The 21,609-nt window shown below is 37.1% G+C and overlaps 1 protein-coding gene across 2 annotated transcripts in view; it reads right to left on the bottom strand.

Annotated features, from left to right (window-relative positions):
- LOC113336934 (lysine-specific demethylase lid-like) overlaps window positions 1-15,140 on the bottom strand; it is a 16,645-nt gene extending 1,505 nt beyond the window's left edge. Inside the window, exons 1-31 of one of the 2 annotated variants that reach the window (XM_026582647.1) lie at window positions 13,381-15,140; window positions 12,967-13,024; window positions 12,309-12,431; window positions 11,912-11,969; window positions 11,693-11,829; window positions 11,196-11,354; window positions 11,000-11,086; window positions 9,658-9,840; window positions 8,102-8,254; window positions 7,798-7,989; window positions 7,639-7,710; window positions 7,394-7,489; window positions 6,576-6,662; window positions 6,356-6,472; window positions 6,024-6,231; window positions 5,867-5,931; window positions 5,580-5,638; window positions 5,349-5,480; window positions 5,104-5,263; window positions 4,698-5,027; window positions 4,192-4,362; window positions 4,042-4,103; window positions 2,838-2,916; window positions 2,249-2,398; window positions 2,018-2,151; window positions 1,581-1,701; window positions 1,437-1,510; window positions 1,081-1,225; window positions 814-963; window positions 200-295; window positions 10-105 (exon numbers count right to left, since the gene is read on the bottom strand). In XM_026582647.1, coding sequence (XP_026438432.1) covers window positions 10-105; window positions 200-295; window positions 814-963; window positions 1,081-1,225; window positions 1,437-1,510; window positions 1,581-1,701; window positions 2,018-2,151; window positions 2,249-2,398; window positions 2,838-2,916; window positions 4,042-4,103; window positions 4,192-4,362; window positions 4,698-5,027; window positions 5,104-5,263; window positions 5,349-5,480; window positions 5,580-5,638; window positions 5,867-5,931; window positions 6,024-6,231; window positions 6,356-6,472; window positions 6,576-6,662; window positions 7,394-7,489; window positions 7,639-7,710; window positions 7,798-7,989; window positions 8,102-8,254; window positions 9,658-9,840; window positions 11,000-11,086; window positions 11,196-11,354; window positions 11,693-11,829; window positions 11,912-11,969; window positions 12,309-12,431; window positions 12,967-13,024; window positions 13,381-14,765 — 5,139 coding nt within the window. In that variant the 5' untranslated portion in view covers window positions 14,766-15,140. Of the gene's footprint in view, window positions 1-9; window positions 106-199; window positions 307-813; window positions 964-1,080; window positions 1,226-1,436; window positions 1,511-1,580; window positions 1,702-2,017; window positions 2,152-2,248; window positions 2,399-2,837; window positions 2,917-4,041; window positions 4,104-4,191; window positions 4,363-4,697; window positions 5,028-5,103; window positions 5,264-5,348; window positions 5,481-5,579; window positions 5,639-5,866; window positions 5,932-6,023; window positions 6,232-6,355; window positions 6,473-6,575; window positions 6,663-7,393; window positions 7,490-7,638; window positions 7,711-7,797; window positions 7,990-8,101; window positions 8,255-9,657; window positions 9,841-10,999; window positions 11,087-11,195; window positions 11,355-11,692; window positions 11,830-11,911; window positions 11,970-12,308; window positions 12,432-12,966; window positions 13,025-13,380 lie in introns of those variants that run through there. The other variant, XM_026582648.1, reaches the window with a different exon arrangement.
- Window positions 15,141-21,609: the final 6,469 nt, after the last annotated feature.

Here is a 21,609-nt window from a genome sequence, read left to right on the forward strand (position 1 = left end):
AGGTATTACTTTGATCTCTTTGTCCAGATGCACTGGCAAGTCTTCACCCTCCCTAATTAATTTAAATACTTCATCCAACTCGAGATGCCCAGAATCCGAGGCAACCTGAAAAGAAGGAAGAAAAGTTACACGAAATTACTAATCGTACGGCATCCAAAAGAAGAATGCTACAAGGGATCACAGTAGAGAAATCACAGACCTTTCTAGCAAGTTCTACCCAATGTAAACCTACACACTTCATCTTTGTAAGTTCATGGATGAAATAATCACCAGATGGCACATTCAATTGTGACCCCTGCATCATGTCTACCGGTTAATGTTCAAACACATGTTAACTATGAACAAGGAGTGTATCTTAAAAGATTACTTAAAGATCAAGCAATTCTATTACAATAGACAAACATCGCATCATCCTGAATAAGATGACAGGTGCCTATTGCATGATCAAATATAGCTGTTTCTCAAACTTAGAATATAACTCTAAAGTTTGATGGCAAGGATGCTTAGCATATGACCATGTGTTAACCGAGAGATACATAGTCTCAAGATGTAACATTGCACTATTATGGACGAACAAGGCTGAACTGTAATAAATTCCAAGTTAGGTTTTCTTCTGTTTTATCCTTTCCTCTCTCTTCCTCATTGTGCTATGACTTGATTATTATCACCTCTTTTCACCGTACTATTATTTATTTTATCAGAACATTTTAGCAGTGCAGTCATGTGACTCGTGTACTTAAAAGACTACCATGAATTCCAGAAAAATGAAACAGAATTTTGCTTGAGCAGCTTTGGAACCCTAATTGGAAATACCTCTTTCAGCATGCGCTGAATGTTTTGGATATGCGGCTTCTCTGAATTCTCAAACAGCATCTTGACTCTGATTTTCCACGAGTGTATCACTACTGCCATCTCCAAGTTGCGAGTACCATCATGATCAAACACACCCGCAACTCCTACTGCCTGCACAGCAAATTGCAAATTACATAAAGACTACCTTAGTTTGATATTATATCAAGTCATTCTAATAAGAATATCCACAACTCCAAAGTAGACTGCAAATGAGAAGAGAATAAACACCTTCAAGGGAACCAAAAGTCTTCGAGATATTGGGACAATATCTTTATCATGATAACCAAGGACGAAATCCACAGTTTCTGCCATTAGGGATTGGCAGGCAAGAGTTTGTTCCACGAGCTTTTCAAGAATATCTATTTCTTTAATCCTATCAATAAACAACAACAGCAATTAATTATTGAGCTCGTACTGGTTCTTTCCGAGAGATAACCATTGTGAAGCTACAAGTTTGTGTCAGATCGAGTATTTGAGCACACTGCACACATTCAGATTACAATATTCAAGCATCCTTGACCTGACACGCATTTACTATAACTGCACATATGTATGGTTCACTGGAGACAGGGAAGCGCTCTTACCGCATGCAGAAATCGTTGGCCACAGAGAGTAGTTCATTGAGCATCTTCAGTTCAGGGCGTGCTCCCCTGGATATCTACAATAAACAAGGTAGGTTGGATAAAGAGAGCAACTTAGTTATGCAAGAAAAACTCACAGATACATACCAAACTACGGCATTCATTTCGAGATACAGCTCCACTTTCCAAAAGAAGGCAATAAGGGCATGTATTTTCTCTTGCAAGACTTGTTATAGGAAACATTGACCCCAGGCATGAAAGGTGGTACCTGTTCATGAGAAGCGAACAAAAACTAAATAAGTTGTCCACCAAAGGTGGCATACTTATATTTAATTAAACACCAAAAGAAATGTTTCTAAGAGCATAAAAATAAATTACTGTGTCAGCCAAATGGAAACCACAGCACAAGATGGACTTTAACTAAGGACCACTACCAGTAGCTGAAAAACGTGAAATAAAAACAAGGTCCCAGACTTCTGTCTGACGCTTCAGAAACAGTCGTTCATGGCTTCATAAACCAAAACCAAGAAATGTCTGGTCATTACACTCGGAACAGGAACTATTCAGAGAACAAATGGTATTACCTGTCATTACACTTGAAGCAAGCAAATATTTCTTGATTTCCAGAAGCACTGAAGCAGCACACATGCAAACTTCTGGCACTGCAACAGCTCGCGTCTTGATATAACTGGATGGATCTATCCATGGAATGCTTTATCTGCCATAGAACGGGTTATTTAATCGATCAGTGAAAGAAGTATTCAGGGAAAGCAGAGTACAAGGACCTGAAGAGGTATATGGTTCAGAGAACTCACTGAGACTAAAGCAGTGCACAAGGAGTTCATGTCACTAACAGAAGGACCAATGATCTCTTTGCAAGAAAGAATCCACTTCTCAACTTTTACAATTTCAGAGTTAACTCTGTCCAACTCTGGACAATCGAAGGCATCTGAATCCCCAAATTCCTACATAGTACAGTAAAACATAAGAAAGCACAATAAGAATTTCAGTTGAATATATTAGTTTCCTTTCAAGATGTTATGCATCGCCCGGTTTTGATATAGACCATTTTTCACACGAAATGACAAATAACCACATACAACATTACATAAAAAATGGCTTGCTGCACTTTTGAAAAGCTAAGAAACTGCCATTTCTATAACCCTAACATAACAGGCCATGTGAGACATGCAAATCTTAAAATCTATGATGGAAGATACTGATACAGACCATATAATGGAAAACACTTTTACCATGCATTTTCATTTTCATTTGAACTGAAGAAAGAACATTTATTAATATTTATGAGTTAAAACACATGAGGCCAAAAGCAAGGGTTTACTTGAAACACCAAATATATGTGATCCATAAAATCACATTTACAAGCGGCGGAAGATTCGTTACCTTGAGCTGTAACAACGCGGACCAGGACTTCTCTGCGGAGTTTGAACTAAAGAACACATGCACCTTCTCCTGCCAGGATCTGCATTTAGAATAATAGCATATAAAATAAGTATCTGAATCAACAGGAAAGCACAAAGCAATGCATGATCAGCCAAGTTGCTTGCGAGTAGCTCATAATTCGGCATTCTTGCCTTACGCTTCTTAATACTTCACCCGGTACAGCTCTAGTCGAGTGACTCGGCAAGTCAGCACCAGCCACCAGTATTTACCTATTTCGTGTCAACTCGAGAACCGATATTGACTCGGTTTAGGGAAAAAAGTGTTTCTTAAAGCTTACTCCAGCTCCTTGAGAAAGAGAGAGAGGAACGGATTTGGAATTGTTTAAGTAGTTTGGTTGAGGAGAATTTTTCTGCGGCTACTGCTGTTCTTCTTTCACCTGCTGCTACTGCTTATTTTTCACTTCTTTTACTACGTTTTCTTATTCTTTTTATTATTATAACTCAAAACGACCTCACACGAATATAAGAAAGTTCAAACTCGCCGAGTTGGTCACTGCACCTTGATCTGAGACCTCAGCTAACCTGAGTCCAACCCCAAGGCAGCTAGTTAAGTGTACAAGATATTAGAAGACTTCAATCGGTTGACAAGATAAAATATGAGGGATTACACAAAGCAATATGCAATTTTACAATGGTGAACCGCGTATATGTTATATTTTTGTTTGAGAATTTTATCTGGTGTGAGACATCAATACTATAGAGTAGAGTCTAAAGATCCTTAGGTGCGCTTCGGTATGTTTTGTGCATCATCGATGGGATTCCACATTATTAGTGTCAGGGCTGTTGCAAGACTAACAAGATAGGAATACTAATCTATAAAATTAAAGCAAGTCTTAAATATTATAAACCCCCCAAGATAATCAGAATACTCTAAACTAGTAAGCATATGCTTTTTGTATTGATCGGTTTTCATTAGGCATATTCTACTAATCTAGTTACACTAAAAAGAAGCATGATTGTCCTACATATACTACATTACATAGTAGTCAAAGAATTTTATTTACTTTAACAGAACTTATACGAAAAATTTTGGACAAAATTAAATTGGACTAATAAATAACGCGAGTCAAGTCAAAGTACCAGATAGCACATAAGAAAAATGGAAAACGCGGAAAAATGTTGCAAGGCAGAATTAGAACGCTTACTTATGTTTTTCCATACTAATAACAAGCTGGTCAACCATCAATGGAAAAGGGACTTTAATCATCTGCAGTTAGAAGGAATGGCATTAGAATTTCGCAATATCTGCAAAACAAAGGCATGTGAGGATATGTTGAAAACTTTCAACTGCTTACTTGAGCTTCATCAACAATTTCTTCAACATCACTCAACTTGCATCTTTTACCGCGCGAAGAAACTATTTCCAGTGCCTTCTTGAGCCAGATAACACCATCAATCAACGAATTTACCAAATCATCACGCTCACATGGGACAGACTTTGCACTTTCTATTAAGCTATCAACTGCCTATAACATCCAAATATATGTTAGACAAATAAACCGAAGTTAACCATGTGACATGTGAATGAAAAGATTCAAAAAGAGCTACAAAACAAAAAGCACACATAGGTACTCACAGAGAAGGAAAAAAAAATAGATATATAAGACAATTAATAATTAGAATATGTCCTTAAACATGCCCATGAATGCTACTATCTACTAATGTACTTCTACACGTTTATCCGGTATTTCTATGCTCGAACATCGAGTATCCCTGTGTGACATCTTAAACTTACTAATTATTTTTTTTCAAAAATGAATTCGCTACAGTATAATGCATGTCAGATAACAGAATTGATCACCTTAAGTGAAGGAGTTGCGAGGAGGGATGTAATAGCCCTTAAGCACCACTCTAGTTTGGAGGAAACTTTTTGAAGTTTTGGAATCTCGTCAAAGTCAACACCTAAAAGCTGTCCTTTCATTGTGACAGACTGAATCAACTGAAGTAGCTCTACGATCCTAGTGTGACACCCATTATCTACACTAACATTGTGCAGCATCAGGAAAGAATCTGCTTGTTCTAATAAAGCATGAGCATCCTCCTGCCAGGACTCACAGTCCTTCAACATTTCCTGAAGCATCCTTGGTTCTTCCAAGCGCACCTTCAAAAGTTTTGACTGAGAAACTAGCTCCTGCATAATCAAAGGACATATTTATAAAATATTTATGAAGTTTCAGAACGTAAGTGTGCAAGTAGATGATAAAAACCTTAAGGGAATCAAATTTCACAGGAGAACTTGAAGGATCGCTGGATAGAAGAGACAACGCCAGAAATGGTTGAGAATCTCTAATCCATGATCTAGAAAATGATAATACATCTTTGAGGTCAACTAGCGAAGGTAGAACCGCAAAAATTCTGTCCGACGTCCTGAAAATTATAAATGCAGCGATTAAAACTAGCCCTACGAATGAGGTATAAAAATGAAGGCCCTAAAACATAAGCATCAGTAAACCTCATAAGATCCTCAAGGTCTGACATCTGAGTTAAATTTCTGAGAGCTTGTTTTGCTCGTTCTTCCCAAGACTTTGCGTCAGCAAGTACTCCAGAAATGTTTTTAAACCATTTCTCATCCTCAATTTGAAGTCTGTAAGAGAAACTGTTAAGAAACTCACAGCAACAAAAATATTTTTGCATTTGCACTCACACCAATATATGCAAAGGTTCGATAAGAAGGACTACGTACATAACAGCCTCGGAAATCAGTTCTTCGATGTAGGTAAGAGGCATTTGAGTTCGACTTGCCTGCATCGATATGGTCAACTATAAAGCATTTATATAGTACACGGAAATGCTACATTTGAAACATAGTTTCAGTAGTCACAACTTCCAATCAAAAAGGTATAAAGGGAACGTTCAAATACTTTGATTCATGGAGATCATAAGCTCAGTTACCATGTCACATTCAGACATAATATAAACCTTGACTAACGTACACAGGAACTTACAAACAAAAGTTTTTTCCTTAATTACCTTCTGAGCTTTTTCCCTGCAACATGCCTTCTTTAATTCTACCTCAACGAGAGGCAATTCATCAACTGTGTTAGGAAAAAGAAAAAAAAAACTCAGACTACGCAGAAAAATGAAACAATGCGAAACAACTGGGCATCTAAAATGCAAAGGAACGAACCCTGTACTCTCAATAATGCTCCATCCGCAGAAATACAAGTTAGTTCTTCTACAAGTTTATCTTGATCCTCCCGTTCGTTTACATTTACTAAAACATGATGGAAGCGGGAAATCCATGAAATAGCATCAAGGTGATATTGCTTCAAAAGCTTCAACTCAGGAATGGCAAAAAAAAAATTATCTGCATCTTGGAGAAGAATTTCAAGGTCCTGCACAAGTTACAAGTAGCAATTATTTTCCAATCACTACCAAGAACATAATAAGCTGGTTAAAGACACGTAGTAACTTGTTAGGGAAAAAAGAACACAGTGCAGTTTTCACGAATGTCACAACCTTCAAAGTGATAGGAGCTTCCAGCATTGCGTGGCACTTAACTTGCCACGATTCGACTTGCCTTAAAATGTCCAAAAGCACCTCCATTTCCGGGAACTGAACATGAAGCTCCAACATCTGTTAAGCAGTTAAGTTTATATGGTTCAGATGGAAGCAATTTCCAAATAGGTCAAGAACGACATCAGTTATCTTATTATACAGCTTACGGAACATATCATACCTCTGACTTTAACTTGTGAAGAACATCAACCTCAACTTTAACAGATCTATCCACCGAGATACACTGCCTTGTGCTATCTATCCAAGCCTAATGAAGCAAAATAATACAAATATTTACCAGCGAGGCAAGGACGGAATGAAAAATAAAAATAATAGTCATAATCATAATCATAGTTGTCTAAGATCTATCGAGTTACCCAAGTTACTAGCGAGTAAATCGGGACTAGGCGTTCAACTGCGTGAGGCGATAACTCAAAGCATCGCCTGATGTACGTCCGCAGTAAATCGAGAATGGTCAAGAGAGCAATTTTTTTAGGGTGAAACTTAACAGGTAATGAATTTAGAAATATCACACCCTGCCTACATTCGAGAGTTTAGAACATATTCTTGTGTTACATTTACTGTTTTCTCTCTCCTCTTTTTCTCTTTCTTCTTTTATTTATTTTTCTAATTATGTTCTAATATACCAATAGAAGGCTTTAAGATGGCATTTGATTGAAAACTTCTAATATCTTCTGCAGATGGCCAATATCTTGACTAAGGCAGAGCACTCAGCCAAACACACCGAGTTACTCGCTGGAAGATGTGTGGGATCTGGGGCTGGGCGATCTAATCCCGAGGCTGACTAAATTGATAAGAATTGCGTACACAATTTATTTACAAAAAAAAACTAATATATTATTGACAATCAAACAGATAGTAATACTAGCCGAGAGTTGATGCAAAGGGAAAAAGTAATATATTATTGACAATCAAATAAAATTGTTAGAATGCTACGAGCCAGATTACACTACTACAGCCTCTACCAGTAATATGTACCTTTGCCAAAGAGATTTCTTTTGCTAAGTTTCCCATTTCTTCTATATGAATTGGACATTCACTTGCTCTAGAGTATAATAATTCCAAATCAGCTATCTGAAGATCCATAAACAAATTTAAAAAAAAAAAGATTACGGAACTAGCTCCAATAAAGCATACAAAATATATAACAAATCTTCAACCCAATCTATCCCATTATCTGAAACAAAACAAGCAAATCCACATGGACATAGGAAGTTACTTACTGAGGCACCCGAAGATGGTGAAAGTGCAGATTTTATCTCTAGAACCAACAACTTAGCTTTTTCTGTATAGACCTGCAAAGAGTAAAGTGCAAAAGCATGATTTTGCAGAACAACCATGAAGTTGAATGTAAAACTAAAAGTACTATCAAAATTATTAACCTTCAATTTGAGATGCCCAGGCTCATTACAAGGAACCGGATTAACACTCAACAAATTTTCTACGTATCCCAAAGTCACTTTCTGTGTATCATTTACTCGATGTTGCAGCCATGACTTGAGTTTGCAGAGGCAACTCTTTACTTCCAGAGCCCATTTCTTGGCTTCAACCAAACTTTTTGCCAGGCCACGCACCTGTATGCCAAGCTTGCAAATACTACATGTTACTATTTACAAAAAAAGCTAGTGCACATAACCAGAAATGAATATTCTGTTTGCGTCCAGTAAATCAACAGGAAGCACATACCGGATCCATTTCAGGACCAGCCCATAGAAACTGTTGAGCTCCACTTAGTGCACTGACATATGCAGACTCAGAAAATGAGCTCTCAAGGATTTTAATAGTGCTCAAAATCCACTCTTCCGCGAGTTGAACATGAGTAACCCGACAACCTTTTACCTGCACAAGGTTACACCAAACTTAGTACACCTTAATAAAAGAAAAAAACAGATGGCAAATAACTGGACACACGAATTGGGTGAAGGAAGGACATATTAACTTCCTAACACGTAAAATGGTGCGACTTGAATCAACCATTCTGCCAAACAGTTTGCAATAAACTCCTACTGCTATTGATGAGGCAAGACTTACATCAGTCTAGGACTCTGTGCTAGTATTCCGAATCAAGGGTCTTATACAAGACCATACCTTTGTCGATAAGTTCTGAAAACCTAATTTGAATTACTACCTTACCAGCTACAACTTACCAAATCTGTCTCCGGTTTATTTCTTACAAATTTGGCCAAAGATGACAACCGGCATTAACAGTAAAACCACTCTAAAACTTCATATGGGTTGTTCCATCTAAACAGAACTTACATATTTTTGACTAGTAAAACTAAAATTATCTTTTGCTTTGACAGCAAAGATCTACACTTGGTATCCAATAGGAATGAGTAAATCATGTCTTCAAAATATACGAGAGTAACAAAACAGATACCCAGTTCAAAAAGTCTTTCATGTTGGTAGATTTAAGACTATTTAGGAAATTCTAGATAGAAAACAGTTTTTTTAGGATGAGGAGGTGTGTGTGTGCATGTGTGTGTGGTTGAAGTGTTAGTCAGATACTAGACTATAGGCGGTCTTCTTTGCTTAATTCTTTGATCTTCCCTTTTCCATCCTATTTTTGTTTATTCTTATTCTGCAATGAAACAATCTGACAATTCAGGAAGCTTTAACAAAGGGAGCTTCCAACTCACCAGAAGTGCCATGGTTATAAAGATTTTACCTAAGTCTACCAGCAGCGCCATGGTTATGAAACATTAAATAAGAAGATGAAACATGTAAAGAAGAGAGCGATCTGGTCCACCGGCGTTAAAATTGTATTTAGATTGGTGGGATCCGCAGGACCTCCATGAAATTTATCTTAAGGGATGCATTGTAATGAAGCTACAGATTGCTTATACTCCGTTTACTTTGGAGAAGCCAAGAGGGAGTAAGTCATTAACCTTCAACGCCTATATGCTGTTTAGTTAAGACTTTTTATCTTTAGAGGGAGAAACGGGATTCTAACTGCTGTCCTTAAATTTAATACTCCATGATAGATTTACCCAGGTGCTCTATGAGCAGAACAAAAATAAAGTCTGAAGGCATTTTACAAGAGGTGTCATTTTTACACTAAAGAAGAAACTTTAAAAGCCCCGCCGTTATGAAGAGTGTCTTAGATTCATGTGCCTGATATATGGCCAGTATTAACTATTAAGTACTATTTAAAAAGATCCTTCTCATGAGAGAAGAACAGCGGTTAAAGAACGAAATCATGTTAATTCTAGTATTGAGTTAGCAATTATGTATGAGCTAACCTCTTTTGCCAAAATAGGTATATCATTAGAGCTTGAAAGTTGTCGCCGGCAGCTTCTAGTTTTGCATGCCTCATCTAAGTCACCGTTGTCAGCTAAAAGTGCCATGTCTTCCAATTCGGCAAGTGTGTGACGGTAGAGAAGACGTTGCTTGGCAGGGTTGCACTCACAGAGGTGTTCATAGTGCTGCATAAGAGAAGTATCGTTATTTGAATGTAACCAAAACCTTGCAAAGTTTCTATAATAATAGAGCACAGGAAAGACTTTAGTGATAGTTCGGCTATGTCTGGAAGGAGAACTAACTAAATGACATTCAATAACAAATATAAAAACAACATATGAATGGAAGGCAAACAAAGGCCATGTGAAATCTATACGGTCCACCTAAGAGAAGTAACTTAGTAAGGAAGACGAAACGAATTATTCCCTTGTTGAATAAAGAATAATTGATGAAAGGATAATATTCTATGTTTAGAGAAAAAAAAATAAAAATAAGAAGAAGAAGAAGAAGAAGAAGAGGCTAAGGCTAAGTCTGGATTTTATTCAATGGCCACTAAGACTTGCAGTAGCACTCACAAATGTTAGATATACATATGTACCTGCATAAGACGGTCAAGGGATCCATGTACACGAAAGATACAACTCATCGATGGAAATTCAAGACATTAGACTGCACACCCACATTACTTTGGGTTGTTCCATGCATGTGGTAGAAATTTCTAAATTTGAAAAGCTTATTTTCAACAAAGAGCAAAGCACTAATCCACTTCATATTGGGAAAATAAATTTTAGTCTTCACTCAGTTATTAGAGTTGTCTAATTGTCTCTACCAGAAAGATGACTCATGAAAACTTGTCTGACTACGATTCTTTAGGAATCATATTTCCTTGTTATATGAAACAGTTATACTAAGTTCAACTTGCCACGGTACTCATGTATTGATACATATAGGTGTCAACATGTGCACAGGGCAGGTTCATTATGGCAATTAAACAACTGAATGAAGATTCCTCGTCAACACCCAAAGGAAACCGCGAAAGTAAAACAACCATTAAAAAAAATACTAGACATTGTAATTGAGTATCTCTATTTGACAACCATGTGGTTTTCATTGTAACAAAGGAAATAAAGAGGACGGGTATGATAGAAGACATGATTAGAGAAAAAGCAACGGCAACGCAGTACTTTTCAACTTCTCGATTTGAATAATGCATGTCCTTCTGTGTATAAAGTTTATCACCGTTCACTTGACAAATTAAAGTATTTTCTTTTTGGCAATGAAGTTCTTACTTTCCTTAAGATTAGAAACAAAGCTAAAAACTGTACAATTGCTGTGTTCCCATACCTCCAGGCAGACGAAGGTGGATTTTCTGCATCCACATCCAACAGCAGAAAGATACAAATATTGCTGGCATATAATGCAAGTGGGGTCCTACAAAGTCATCGGGATTTGACATAAATTACCAGCACGGAGGAACGTGTCAAGATAAGTATCTATGCAATGATAGTTAGTCTCGAGGGACAGTTGAACATGGGTTTACCTCTTCAGTTCCAACAAAATCAGGATGCTTACGTGCATACATTGGGGAAGTCTTCACGATGCCATTTTTCCATAAACGCTCCCTCCAAGTTTTCTCTTTAGTAAATACTCTGTGCAATTCTTTCTTCAAGTAAGATGACACCTTTATATCACAGCCACTCTGGCAATTCAGCACAGAAAAAGAAAAAAAAAGATAAGACAGATGGATCACACTTAAAAAGAAGAAACCACAATTCCCTATCCAGTAAACCAGATGTTTAATAAAAACAACTGTTTGATACTAGTACTGCAAAACAGCAAAATGAATATTATTTCACTTGAAGAACCATTGAGCAAAAGAACAACCAAAAGGATGTCGTATTCAAGTATGCAGTCAAGCAGTCAACCTCATGACCTCATATAAGCAAAAGGTGGGTGTCACCAAATGAGATAGAAAGCTTAGTGATTGGATGAAAACCAGAATAGGTTGAAACTTTTAAAGGTCTAAAATCTTCAAACCTTGGCTACCACACACAGGAGCTCCTCGTGAGATAACACTGCGGCCTTGTGATACAACCTATACAGCTCAGCACCATAACCACCGTGGGGCAGCCAGTCAGCAGGTGCAAAATTAACAGCCTCAGCACAATTCAAGCCTGAAAAACAAGCACATATTTATCAATAACAATAAGTAATGTGGCCCATTAAAAACGCTTTATATTGTGGTAGGTGGCTTACCAAAGTTAAAACCTCCGTGATAAGACCTGGGAAAAGTTATGACGATATTCCCAGGCTCCTGACACAACAGAAAAGAAACTTAAATATAAGGATTAACTTAGACAAAAGGTATGACATCGAAATTATAGATAACTTACACTACAGCTTAACTGACAAAAAGTATAAGATGGATGTTTTTAGACAGTAGATACTATGAGAGATGGGGCAGAGATTAAGATATCAAACGAATCTGGTATACTATGTACAGAGTGCTGGTGCAGCATAGCAATGATAACACCCAAGATCCAAAAGTAGAGATAATATTAATAAATGCATGTGAAGACTCAAGGGAGATGTGTAACAGCATGACGGAAACTTCCAGTACAAATGTATATCTTCAAGCACCATAAAGTCAAACCTGGAGTACAGTATATACTGGAACACCATTCTCTTGCAGAACAGAAGGATTCAACATGGTGACAAGCTGGAACAACAGATCTGGTTGTGTTTCGAATAGATCGGGAAGACTGCTTCGCATAACCTGCAAAAACACAAATTCTAGATGAGAGGCACGCTTTAGAATAGATATGTACATTCTTAATTATTTCTCTAATGAATTGCAAACACAGGAAGACAATTATTGGAAAGTAAGAACCAAGACACTTTGAGCTCATGCATCAAAGTAAGTAGGGTTTTCAGTTGAGCATTGATTAAAAGACATCTACCAAATAGTGAATAAGCAGCAAGAATTCATGAACTATTCAGAACACAACAACGCATTGATGTATATGGCTACAACGGCAAGTACAGAAAACAAGTCAAATAACTAAAGCTGTATTTCTTACTGAAGTGACTATATTCAAGAGCAACAGCCCCTGCTCTTTTGTCATTGCCATTAGTAACTTAATTGTGACAAAACATCAGTGTCATTTGTAACTTAATTGTGACACAACTTCAGTTTAGACAGGTCGTGTGCATACGGCTATTCTGATTTAGTAGCATTTGCAATATCAAAAGACAACGATAAAGCTAATCGCAAACAGAGGGGCCTAAAGACAACTACTTAGCCAAATTACCTGTTCAAATGCATGGGCTTCACTACCAGGAACACTATACCAGCATTTTGGCTCCCCCCTGAAATGAAAAGTTGTAGTCAATAGCATAACATTGATGGTTGCTCACAGCTAATAAAAGTTATATAACATGGGTTTCACCACTGATCTGACTTGATGGTATTGTTACGGATTTACAGTAACCATTAAAATGGTACCACTGTCGCACGAGTGGTTCATGCTACCTATTAAAGAATGGCCCGAGTGGGTAAGGAAGAAAGGAAACATGTTATTTAACCGTTGATGGCATGAAATGGCAGCAACTGTATGCTAAACTTTCAGTCTAGATTTCAACAGAAATACAGCATAAAGATTATCCAACTATGACTGCATTTCTGTAAAGAACCAAATACATGTCAAATAAAAGAAAGTACGTACCAGTGTAAATAATTCATCGAATAAAAGCAGTGATCCTCAAAATGCCAACAAAACGATGAAAACAACATCCCAATATACAACCAGGGCACCATCACACCAGCAATATTTTCATGAACTGCCTGAAGCATCGATCCTTGCAATTTGGGCAAATTATTGAGATTCCACGGACTAGATGTATACTTGTCCCAAACCTCAACCTCAATTGCTGGCGGCCGTGAGTCCTCAGCACGAGGAAATCCACTTCCATATTTAGAAGTATCCAAATCACTGCCATACATAACTTCAACTTCACCAACTGAACCCTCCACAATTTCCCAAAACTTTTTCTCTATCTCCACTCTAGATGGAGTTGTTGAGCCAAACCACTTCTTCTTAGCCCTATCAGCTAGACGCCTAAATGTTTCTAAAGAGAAGCGTTTACCAGGCACAAACCCAAAACTATCTTTCTCAGAATTCACACATTCCAAGCAATACCAGTTTCCAGTAGGCACCTGCTTTAGAGGCGGTGAAAGACAATATATATGCCAACCCTTATTACACCTATCACACAAAAGCATAACTTCTCCATGCAACCCACTATTGCATTGTTCACAAATCTGATCAAACTCATTTACTTCTTCTTTCTTCTTCTCTAACTTGTCATCTTTGCTTACGTCTCCATGTGAGTTCTTTTTTCTCCTCTTGAAGGAACTACTAGTCGAAGCACCATCTGACTGCTGGTCCTCAACTTTCTTGACCCTATCACACCTCATACCTCTCTTGCACTTTTTCAAAGTCACAGGCTTATTCTTCTTGTTAATCATTTCATAATCATACAAATGTTCACGGTACAACTGAGACAAAACATGTTTTGAACACTCTGAAATCTTCCCGACGCCAGCTGAACCCACAATAAACCTATAAACTTCACCCCATTTTTTCTCCTTAACAACCTTATCATAACCTCCATAACGCTTAACGGCGTTATAACACTTGCAGAAATCCAAATCTTCGCCTTCAAAAACCACTTTCTTCCTATTTCTCTTTCCAAATTGAGTTTCCAAAAACCGATTATATTCCAATTCAAATGTTTGAGGATCACAAGATGCTGACCTAGCTTGCAATTGATGTATAGCTTGTGTTTTAGTAGGAAAAGTAAATGATTCTAAATCTAAAGCAAAAGGGGGTTTCCAATTGTTAGGAGGAATAATCCTACATATTCCATATGGTTCTGCTTCTGGCCTAATCTTGTATATGTATTCTAATGGATCTTTAAACTCTTCATCAGTTGGATAATATACTGGACCTTGTGGTATTACCTTCTTCACTTTTTCGTCTTCTAATAAACAAGCATTGTTATTCCCCAACACACCTTTCTCCACTGATCTAGGTCTTCCTTTCCCCATTTTTTTACACTAAACTAGAAATCATACTAAAGATAATCAAATAGAAAAAACAAACCAGAGATTAATATTTTTCAAGGAAATGATTTTAACATCCTCAACAATTCTACCATTAATAAACCAAATCCCCTTCTTCGTCTGTCAAATGGAGTTCGAAAAACAGTAAAAAGCAATAGAGAAAAAACCTGAAAGTGATTCTTGGGTATACGAGGAGAGTGCGGAAGGGAAAGAACGAGAACCTAGCGATTAAAGCTTAAAGGATCAGTAGGTCAGTAGATAGTGAGTTGAGTGATCTTGAGTTCTCTGATTCGATGATGGAAGAACAGTAGGGGTTAGGTTTAAGAAGTTTTGGGGGATTTTTGTTTTCCAATGTTTATTTGCCCTAAAAAAATTTCAGTTCCATTTTTTTATTTTCTTATAGTCATGTGTGGTTTCGCAAAAAAATCGTGAGCGGTCATGGTGGTACTAGGTCGTTTATTTACGAGTGTGACCACAATATGGTCCAAGGAAACCCGTCTTCTTAGGGCAAATCCAGTGGACTTTGCTAGATACGAGTTTACTTGCCAAACCATCATCATACTCATTTGGCAAACTAGCTTTTTTTTTTTTTTTTTTTTTTTAATAAGTAAACCAGGGATTAAACCTGGAAGTTACAGAACATGAAGAACAAATTACATAGCCCTGACTGCAAGTCACTCTCATACCGGATCAAAGAACGAATCTCTAATAATCGAATCTCAGTTGACAGAATCACACACAACATAATCTCAAAGAACCAGTAACCGTAACAGTAACACCCTATTAACAGAATCTCATTTGGCAAACTAGCAACCTTACTAGTTTGCAAAGGAGCACTATCGAGCTGCTAACGGCTAGTGGATCCAAAGGTTTGAGTGCTGTTAATAGGAAGGAAGAAATGATTTGAGAAGGGAAGCCATATGGGGTTGAATTAAAATTTTAGATTTTATAGGGTAAAACGATCGGCTTTTTCTTTTTTTGTTCGAAGTAATCCCATCATGGACAATTGTTAAATTTTAACCATTTACGAGCCTAAATTAGTTAACACTTCAACTAATATTTGATCATATCCTGATAGGCTAATCATTGTATCTCCATTCCTACGGATTTTCTTTCTAAAACTTTCATAACACCGGTATGATATGCACTGATTCTCAGGCCATTAATAATAAAATTATTGTTAAAGATGAAGATAATATAGTATTCGACAATCAGAGACTGGTCTCTAACTGAAGACCTTTGCTCATCTAATACCCTCCGTAGATCTGTCTTTTAAATTCCATCTTCCAATATCATTTAATTCTTTGTTTATCAAACTAATATGCACTATCATGGGAAAAGAATTATCTAATTTCTACTCGTTAACATATTAAGATCCACTTTTGGAAAAATAGAACCAGTAAAGTGAAATAAAAGGCGAGTATTTCTAGGGTTTGGAGGTTAACCGGATGTAATTCTAGTTTATAAAAAAGAATTTGATTAACAATTCACTTGGTAATTTTTTGTTTCCTTAAAATTTAAAATTTTATTTCACCCCACTGTGTTTCCCTCCTCGCATCCTTTTCTTCCCTCCTAATAACAAGACTCAAAGGTTTTTGTTTAAACTCCTGACTTCTGAAAACATATCCTTTATTGTGAAGACTTTTGTTAAAGGGAGAGCAAAATGTGATCTGAGGATAACAAAAACCGTAATCAACCCACTAACTAGGTTGAACCATTTATTTATTTCTAACTCGGTCTATACTACCCTTACTAGCCACATGTTAAAAATAAAACAAACGTTTCCTGTAATATTCATCATCTAGTCCCGTAAACGAATCATGGATCACATAAATTTTATCATGTTTTTCTCCGTTATGCATAGTAATCAAAGAAGATAATAACGAGAACTGAAAATATTTTCTATACTATTATATGAAAAATCCTTTACACCACGTCTTGTTCTAACATGAGCTTTATCTTCATATGGTAATGGAACGTGGGTTTGAAATCCAAATGTGGCAGAAGGAGCTTCATCTTCGTATGGTAATGGAATTGTGGGTTTGAATCCAAACACCACTCCAAGTTTAACAAATCTCGCACGAATATTAATCATAAACATATAGATGTTTTATGTTTCTGTAGATGGGGAAAAACGATTTGCTGGTTTTTAAGGAATTGAGGAGACGACCGTACGGAGGAGACTCCTCGAACCGAACGAAATGTTAAACCTCACACAGATGCACCGCTGCAAAGGGGGTGCTTTAGATTCGAGAGATCAATCTGTAGTACTCCAGCCTAAATCAAGACAATGATCGTTCCAGAGTAAATTCGGTCACAAGAGAGGATGGGTTGATCTGTAGGAGGGAAGCTGAGAAATGTGTGAAATCAATGGTAATCAAAGATTGTGGGTGTATGAATTCTGAATATGATAAGCTCTGAATGATTGAAATTGCTCAATTGATGAGTTGATGATCTCGTGTTGTCGATGAGACGTGAGATTGATGATACTGATGATGATTCAATCATGATTCAGAGACTTATTTATATTGCTGGAATTGTAGACACCATGATTCCATGAAGTGTGACAGTTGATGGAATCAAGGAGTGGGGAAGTGGAGATCGTTTTTGAAACCAGTTGCTCAACGTGGGGAGACTTGGTCGATTTTCCACCCACTACCTCGTGAATTCCTTCAACTGATTGCACGACTTGCTCACATTCCATCGTGTGTTTGAACACACGTACCGTAGACCGCCAGACCAAAACCCTAAGTGATATCCCCCAAAGTGACATGATTGACGTCTCGTGGTATGTTAGTCAATTGATGACTTTGTGTTTTGATGGGACGATGAGTCCATGTAGTTGCTGAGTTGAACATGATGTTCTGAAACTCATGAATTGAACATGTCATGAGACAGAGGTATAGTTCTTACGATGAAGTGAGCAAGTATTGCTCATTCGATGGATCTTTGAATATTGATTGTTGAACCAATATTCCTTGGTTTAAGCAAATATTTATCATCTGAGCAAGTGTTGCTCATGTGATGAATTGTTGAATATTTGATCGTCTGAGCATCTGTTGCTCATCTGATGGATTATTGGCAGTGTACCAAAAATATTAATTTGAACACTGGTCGTTGAACCGAGCATAATTAATAAAATTAATGATCATGAGGTCGTCGTAAAATTATTAAGGTTGGAATATGGAATGATGATCCTTGGATTCAGAAACCCTAATTTGATTAATTGATGATCAATTCATGGTTCGTCAGAAGTTTAACCATGGGACGAAGGAGGGAGCGACTACATGGGACCGTGGATCAACCATGTAGTGTCCATATGCTCAGGTGAGAAAATACGAAGAACTCCTGAAGAGTTGACGATTTGTTGGTGAAAGAATGATTAAATGCTGGTTTAATCATTTATTCGAAAATGCTCGTCTAAGCCTTAGGTGAGAAAACCTATTTAATTATGACGAGGCGAGGGACCGACCATGGAGTCATGAAACCGTCCCTGGGTTGTCCCGTGACCGCCTGACGATCACTTCATGAAAATCCAAAGTGTTTGGGGAGAGTTTTGGACCTAATGCGAGCAATTGTGCAAATTATGTCAAAACTGTGAAAATTGATGGGACCGGCTTCCATGAGCCAAAGAGCCAATCTTGGTCTGTCAAGATAGCGTGCTCGTGTCCCCAAGGCGTCCGCGTCTCAGTACTGAGAATTTTGATATTTTCTGGCGTGCAATTGAGCATCCATTCGAGAAAATATGCCAAAATTAGGGTTTCGACGAAACTGAGAAAAACACCATGAGATGATGAAAAATAATTATAAAACAAGGAATGAGGAGGCGTGGGACCGCCGTGGTCAAGGCATGGTCGGCCGGTCGTGACACGGTCATGTGGTGCCTTTTCCTTAATTTTATAATATTTTGATGATTTTATGAAAAATTCATGAATTTTGGGAGTTTCCATGAATTGAAGGAGTTTTCATGAGTTCAAGGAAGCAAAAAATATTAAAATAATAAAACAAGGGCGGGTGGGAGGCATGGTCGGCCAGCTAGGTCCCGGTACCACGAGTTTTCCTAATTTTATAATGATTTTATGAAAAATTCATGAATTTTGAGAAATTTGATGAATTTAGGGAGTTTCCATGAATTGAAGGAGTTTTCATGAGTTCAAGGAAGCAAAAAATATTAAAATAATAAAAGAAGGGCGTGTGGGACCGTGGAAGGCATGGCCGGCCGGCTAGGGCCCGGTCCCACGAGTTTTCCTAATTTTTTAATATTTTTAGGTATTTTGATGATTTTAGGGAATTTTTCCTAATTTGAGATAAATACCATGAAATCAAGGAATTTGATGAATTCAAGGAAAACTAATAATAAAATAATAAAACAAAGGGGCGTGTGGGACCGGCTAGGGAATGGTCGGCCGGCCAAGGCCCGGTCCCACAATTTTTTATAATTTATTTTATTTTATTATTATTTGATGATTTGTGCAAAATACCATGAAATCAAGGAGTTTTTTCATGAAATTAGAGAAATAATAATAATAATAATAATAATAAAATAATAAGAAACCGTGGGTGTGGAGCCGGTTGGGACCAAGGCATGGCCGGTTGGCCAATGGTCACGTCCCACACTCCTTTCCTTAATTTTATATTATTTTTTATGGATTTATGGAAGTACCATGAAACCGAGGAGTTTCCTCAAGACGAAGGAGATTTGATAAAATGAGAAAATTTTCATCAAATCATGGAAAATAATAAAAATGCATTAAAAATATAAAACTGGCGTGGGATTGACCACGACACGGTCGGTCGGTCGTGTGTCCGTGCTCCCAGCACCCTGGTCAATATTTTTAATTATTTATTATTTTCTTCTCTATTTTGCATAGGTTCATCGTTTCGTTGTATTTTTGAAATACTCGTTCGTGCGGTGACTGTTAGTGTATCATCGTTGAATACACCTTCACCATTTGAATCGAGGCTTACTTAGAGGTAGCTCATACGCCCGATTGTTGATTATTTATTATTAATTGTAGAATTCAGTGGAGAATAATTCACAAAACTGAGTAATAAGATGTTTATTATTAATTCATAGGATCATCCGAGGATTCGACTACGAATTCAGAATAATAAAGTGAACATTACCATTCCATGGAATCGTAGATTCGACCATAAAATCGGAGTAATTAAGGTTTATCTATTACCATTTATGAGACCAGTTGTGGATTCGATCATGAAATCGGAGTAATGAGATAATATAGTTATTGTTATTCTATGAGATCAAGCTGTGGATTCGATCATAGAATCAAAACAATTGTTATTGTCATTCCATGGGACCAGTCGTGGATTTGACCATGGAATAGGAGCGATTGTAATTAGGAATAATTAACTTTGTGGCTCTATACTAGCAAAGCAAGCTGTCTAGGAGCATTAATTATCCTGATACGAGCTTGCCGGTAAGTCATATCCTTTATATAGTCAGGGTAAACTTGTTGTTTGTTCCTGAAGACGTTATCTCTCTATACTAGCAGAGCAAGCTGTCTAGGATCCGTCCATCTCGTGATGCTATATAGAAATAATCACTGAAAGTATTCAGTATTCATGAGATATGTCGTTGTCCAGTCGTGAGACTACATATCTACATGTACTCTGATAGAAAGTACTCTCCGTTGAGAATTCGATGAGAGACCTGTGTCTCGATACTCGCGTCTGATTGCTGAATTAGAGCTTCGTATAATTATGAGTTTACGAATTTAGCCTTTGTCGAAAATCCACCATCTACATTAAGTCCCCTGCTTACTGAGGAAAGCTGTATTCCTCAGTTAGCATTAAATGGTGATTTTCCGGCCATAAATAATAATACCAAAAATTGAACTTAGTCGTAAGTTGAGACGTTACCGGATTTAAAGATCATGAGCAAACCACGACTTTATGAAGGCTTCAATGTCATGATTGGAGCGTCTTTTGATGAACATAAATTGGTGTTGAACCGTTGGTTTGGACGACGAGTTCGTGGTCGGTTAGGATTCGCGGGTCGGGCCCAATAAGGAAATCCTTAGAGAATTAGGTTTTGGAAATAAAATTGATATAAAAGGAATTAGTCCTTTTCTTTTTTTTTTATTTTCCCACAACCGACCACCGACCAGTGCTTCATCACCTCTCCACCACCTTTACGCTAGCAGCAGGAGGAAAAATTCACCGACGCTCCACCGTCCGATCACCGACCAGCCAGATTCCGGCCGACGCCGACCAGGTAAGCGCCGATTTTTTTTTTTCTTCAGATGTTATTACCTTCATGAGTTGTTCATGTTTTGATCATGATGAAGTTATATACATGTGTGTATATTAGTGTGAGTTTTATGAAAAACCCTCGTTTTTGAAAACGTATGTTCGTTCGATCGTTAGTTTTGTAAACTAACTATAATCCCTGATTTAGGAGGGATTTTTTTTAGTATATGAACCTAGGTTCAGTGATAAAACTTAGTTTATGAGATTTCATGTACCAAGGTTTTATCATATTAGAAGCGAATTTTCATGAAATCGGAATAATCCTTCGTTTTAAAGACAAATAACGATGACACGAAGGAAAATATGTATGATGAACTTGTGTCAAGTGATAAAATTTTTCTTATGATCTTTCATGTAAATACAAAACTTTATTATATGTATGAGATGTGAGCTTTCACAATATTATTTTTTTTGAAATAAACCTTCGTTTTAAAGACAAATAACGACGATACGAAGGAAAAATAAATTTTTTTTTATATATATGTAGCCGTGACATATATTGTGTAAAATATGATGGTATATTTTATTTGCATGAATTTGTTTTCATTAGATAAAATTC

Source organism: Papaver somniferum, unplaced genomic scaffold, assembly GCF_003573695.1.
Source record: "Papaver somniferum cultivar HN1 unplaced genomic scaffold, ASM357369v1 unplaced-scaffold_154, whole genome shotgun sequence".
NCBI classification, from domain to species: domain Eukaryota; kingdom Viridiplantae; phylum Streptophyta; class Magnoliopsida; order Ranunculales; family Papaveraceae; genus Papaver; species Papaver somniferum.